This window comes from Rutidosis leptorrhynchoides, chromosome 2, assembly GCF_046630445.1.
Source record: "Rutidosis leptorrhynchoides isolate AG116_Rl617_1_P2 chromosome 2, CSIRO_AGI_Rlap_v1, whole genome shotgun sequence".
NCBI classification, from domain to species: Eukaryota; Viridiplantae; Streptophyta; class Magnoliopsida; order Asterales; family Asteraceae; genus Rutidosis; species Rutidosis leptorrhynchoides.
Genome location: NC_092334.1, coordinates 95,326,578 through 95,332,202, shown reverse-complemented (window position 1 = coordinate 95,332,202; position 5,625 = coordinate 95,326,578). Strand labels below are relative to the sequence as shown.

The window sequence follows — 5,625 nt, the reverse complement described above, 5'->3', positions numbered from 1 at the left end:
AACTCACCAACCTTTTGGTTGACACTTTTAAGCATGTTTATTCTCAGGTATGAAAGAAATCCTCCGCTGTGCATTTGCTCATTTTAGAGATATTACTTGGAGTCATTCATGACATATTTCAAAAGACGTTGCATTCAAGTCGTTGAGTTCAATAAAGATTATTATGACAGATTAGGTCAATTATTGTTGGATATATTATGAAATGGTATGCATGCCGTCAACTTTCGATGTAATGAAAGTTTGTCTTTTAAAAACGAATGCAATGTTTGAAAAATGTATCATATATAGGTCAAGTACCTCGCGATGTAACCAAATGTAATGTATTCGTCCAGATGGATTAGGACGGGTCACGACTCACGACACGTTGGAACAAGGTCCACTCACATGTTAATCATGAATTTATTTGTACTAATAAACCGAGAGACGACTCTATTATTTTTAATCGAGAGAAGACGTGCGTTACTCATGGTTTAATGGTCAAAGAGATATCAAACGACCTAAGTTATTTTGAATCTTATTTCGAATTCAACTATGTGCGTGTATTTTGTATCAATGCACTTTAGAGAGAAACATGGACTCAAAAAAATGGACTCGAGAGAGACATGGACTTTATTTTGAATTTATTTTTGTATCAATGGATTAAAATAAATAAATTATATTTAAAGGACATTTACTTGGTGCTTACCTCATAAAAATCATATATTTAAAGAATATAAGCGTAATTATAATTAAATTTAGTGATTTTCTATATAATTTTAAAAGTAAATCATTTATAATTTTTTCACTCTAGTAGAGTGATAGCACTCCCACCCCTTAAGGACTACATGTGCGGAGGTGGGGGTGGATGGTCATGTAATCAAGAGCTTACTACCTTTAAAAAATTTCAACAAAGTAAACCCTGTTTGAATGTTTTTATTAGAGGTCCGCAAATATTGCACATACGAATGACTTTAACTAAAGAAATCAAGGGAAATATATATCCCATACATCAATCAAAGCTGTACAAAGTTAAACGTAGTTGATTACAAGACCATCAGGTTCGAGTAATTGTGTCTAGAGAATAATGATCAAGCCTAACTTATGAATTGATAGAGAATAATGATCAAGCCTAACTTATGAATTGATAAGTAACAATTATAAGTCTGAATACTATAAGAAATGCTCCGTACTTACTAAGGTAACATATCCCTATCAAGTTGCAATTTTCATATGGAGGACATTAAAAAGGCGGATTCCGGTACTTATCGAACTTGATAAAAGAGGTATAGACTTAGATTTCGTTCGATGTCCTTTATGTGATGATGATGTGGAAACCATTGAACATACTTTAATCTTTTGTCGTCATGCAATGGATATTTGGGTTCGGGTCTATAAATGGTGGGGCTTGGGGACGGTTTCAAACTTAAGCATAAATGAAGTTTTTAGGGGCAAATGCAATCGTTCCTTATCCCCTCTTTGGTCAAGTATTTGACAAACAATTGAGTGGACGTGCGGATATTTGATTTGGAAAAATAGAAATCAAAAAGTTTTTTCGGATTCATTTTGGAGTGGTCCTACTGGGTTAATGGAGATTCAACTAAAGTCTTTTGAATGGATTTCTAATAGAATGAAGAATAGAAAGTTAGATTGGTTAGGGTGGATCTCGAATCCATGGTCTTGTCTTGTGTAGCGTAACATTTTGTAGTTGCTTCCTCCGCAACTAGGTTATAGTCGAGTTTCGTATTTGTGTGTTTCATTGTCGATCCATTGTACGGGTTTCCCTCCCTTAGTGGACTTGTGCTAATTTATTCTTGCTTTTAGAAAAAAAAATACATTTATCTTCTAATTTTAGTCATGACAAGGTTAGGGGTTCGCTGCGCGTTGCTACGGACCCCTCCTTCGTTTGTGGTAAAGTATTATTACGCATAGTTTGATAGATATGTGTGGTCCAACGGAAACTATATTTGAAAGTGCGTATGTCATCTTATAATACATCATCTTATAATACGTAAAATGTAGAAATAAAGGTACTAAACACTATTTATTAAATAAATTTTCAATTACAATACACATATATAAAAGACTGATATAAAAGTTATTGCTTACCATTAAGTACATTATTTTATTGTGTCTATAAACACTTGTTGATACAAATCTTAATTGATTCGATGATAAAAAATAAATTACATTTGTTAATGAAAAAATATCGTTTATTCATACAAATATAATACACTTATTAAAACTAGAAAAGTATATAAGAATCTGATAAAGGAAAAAATAAAGAAAAGAAGATAATTTTATAAAAAAATTTAAAGAACATAAACATAATCCGACTAAAAAAATAAAAATATTTTAAAGAATTTTTTTAAAAAATAGAAAAAGGGTAAAAAAGTAAAGAAACTGTAGAAAAAAAATTAACTAAACCAACGACCAATCTCGGGTCCATCAGGATACAATGAGGGCCACACCTACCACTCAGTCATTATAGCATTTCATTTTAGACCATTTTTAACCTTGATTGTCACGTCACAGGCAGATTGTTCACTTTTTGGTCAAAAAGTGCAATCTGCCTCTGACGTGGCAGTGTCACCCTCTGACATCAAAATAACCCTGACGCCCCTCCAGTGTCAAATAGGTCCCACCAGTTTTATTTTTTCTTTTTCTTTTTTATTTTATTATGCATACAAATTATATTACATATAATTAAAAAACATATAAAAATTAACCATTACATAAAAATTAACCATTACATAAAATTTAACCATTACATAAATTTAACCATTCATGGTGCGGAATGCGGACGGAAGGTTCCAAATATGCTCAACTAGATCATCGGTTAGTTGGTCGTGCACCGTCCTATCTCTTATTTCTCGGATAATAACGTCTTGATCCCGTCCTCTATTCGGTATCCGTTCCGGACGATTCTCCATATCTTCGGTAATGAACTCTTCCTCCCAATCACTTAACGCAAATCCTTGATCCTCCAAAATCATATTATGTAATACGATACAACAGTCCATAACTCTCTGCATCTTGTTTACCGACATAGTGCGTGCTGCTAACCTTAAAATATGAAATCGACCTTGAAGAACCCCAAATGCCCTCTCTACATCCTTTCGGGCACTAGCTTGAAACCTAGTAAACTTAATCCTTAGATCATCTGTCGGACTCGCAAAACCTTTGACTAGAGTAGCCCAGTCAGAATATATACCGTCAGCTAAGTAATAGCCTTTTGTGTACTGATTACCGTTTACCTCAAATGGTGCTAGTGGAGATGTTCCCTTTTTAAGTTTATCAAAAACATAGGATTGATTCAAAACATTTATTTCATTGTTGGAACCCGCCATTCCAAAAAATACATGCCAAATCCACAAGTCATATGAAGCAACTGCTTCAAGCATAATGGTAGGTTTCTTGTGGTCACCCCTAGTGTATTGTCCCTTCAAAGCAACGGGACAATTCTTCCACTCCCAATGCATACAATCAATACTCCCGAGCATACCCTTAAAATCATGTTTCTCTTCATGCTTACTATATAAACGTTGAACATCGTATGCATTGGGAGATCTCATGTAATGTTCTTTGTATAATGTAATAATACATTTACAAAAGTTATCTAAACAAAGTATTGAGGTTTGCTCACTCATTTTTAAATATTCATCAAACATATCGGCAGCAGTTCCATACGCCAATTGGCGTAGAGCCGAAGTCATTTTTTGCAATATTGTAAAATTCGGCCGACCGATAGCATCAAAACGTTCCCTAAAAAATCTAAAATGCTCGGGAGTATCATGAGAATCGAAATTAGAAATACCTTGCGATATTCGGAGAAATAGTTCAATCCGCATACGAAAACGCCTTTTAAATTTAAATGGCGGAAACACGGGTGTGTCACTAAAATAATCCTTCCATAAGTTTTCTGCAGCTTCTTCACGATTTCTTGAAATATAAATTCGTGATCTTGGAACACGATCGGATTCGACTTCGTCATCATCATCTTCTAAATGTTGAATTAGTGCAATAATACGCTCGTCTTCCGAATCGGAATCGAAACTAAGTAAATACGATGCCATGAAAGAAAAATAATTGATGATGAGAGAAAATTATATGATTTAATTGATAGAATTCAAAGAAAAATAAAGAGAAATTGTGTGTTAAAAGTGTAGAATGGATAGGTTTATATAGATAAAAATAAATATAATTTAAAAAAAAAAATGAAAAAAAATCAACTATAGCCGTTACCCAACGGCTTAAATTTCCAGCCAATCAGAAGCCGCCACGTCCTCCTGACGCTGCCTCACCCACGCGTGAAAAACTTCACTGACGCCCCTCCCGCGTCAGCCGTAACGCCCCACTAGGGGCGTCAGGGGGCGTCACCCACTGCCAACGCGTCTGACGGGACTCCTCTGACGCCGCTTTAAAAATGGTCTTATATAACAAACAATATTTTTTAACCAGTAAAGTGTGCGAATTAAAAAAATATCGGACTTCTAGTATATAGGTAAATAGAATCATTTCATGAACGACATTTGTTTTTTTGTTTTGGAACAGTTAATAGTAATACACACACTAATTTTTGTTTATGACATTATTGGAACTTATAATTTTAAGATTAATGAAACTCCTTGATATCGACGTACGTGGAAAAAAAACCTTGGTTCATGAACAATATTATGGTTAATACTTTTAACCCATATAATATTGAAAATCAATAGATATTAGACATGCTTCAATAAACTAGCTAGATACATATTGATAATTAGATACACATAACTAACTTGCCGTCTCATCACTAATTGTGAATAAAGACTTCAAATGTAAAGACAAAGTCTTCATATTCTGAGGTCAACTATTTGATACTTGAAAGTACGTGTATATATATGAAGGAAGAACTGAAAGTAACTAACCAACACAATATAGACTCATCAAAAGAAAGAAAAAAATGGTTCAAAAAGAGACTAAAAGTAGTCCTCGTAAAACAGAGAAGGGAAGAGGAGGAAAGCTAGTTCTCTTTGCAACTCAAACACTATGTGCTTTATTTCTTTTTCATTTGCTTTACACTGAACTTACTTTCAAGGGTACCCCTTCTTCGCAACGTATAAATCGTAAGTTTTTTCAATATTGATCCATACTTTGATTAAAGTTGATCATAAATTATGTTCATGCTAATGACTAATATCAAGTTTGAATTTATTACAGTTGATATTGTAGTTGAAGATCAACGGCTAGTCTTATCAGACACGAAGCCTGATCATGTGGATACCACAGTTAAGGAAGTTGTGATGAGTTTCGAAACAAAGCAGGATTCGAGCAACGTACTTAATAAGGATGCGAGTGATACGTTTAAGGAAGATCATCATAATCAGTCTCTACAATATCTTATAACAAGATTAGTAGCAGGTATTTAATCTCTCTTAGACATGCATATACGTAACAATGAAAATTTTATACAAACTATTCATGCAACTTGATCAAGGGAACTTTTAACTTGCAAATGTTAAGGTTTTGCTTAATTATATGCTTATTTTAAGGTTTTTTTCTTTGCTTTTAAAAAAAAAAAAAAAAAAAAAGAATTTTCTTGCATTAAAAATTTAAGATTTTGTTTTGCACTTATTTTCCAAATATATTGTACATATTTTTTAGGAT

At 33.4% G+C, this 5,625-nt stretch overlaps 1 protein-coding gene across 1 annotated transcript; it reads right to left on the bottom strand.

The window, feature by feature from the left end:
• Window positions 1-2,753: 2,753 nt before the first annotated feature.
• LOC139888095 (protein ALP1-like) lies at window positions 2,754-4,052 on the bottom strand. Its single transcript, XM_071871128.1, has one exon. The coding sequence runs from the start codon at window positions 4,050-4,052 to the stop codon at window positions 2,754-2,756; it is 1,299 nt and encodes a 432-aa protein (XP_071727229.1).
• Window positions 4,053-5,625: the final 1,573 nt, after the last annotated feature.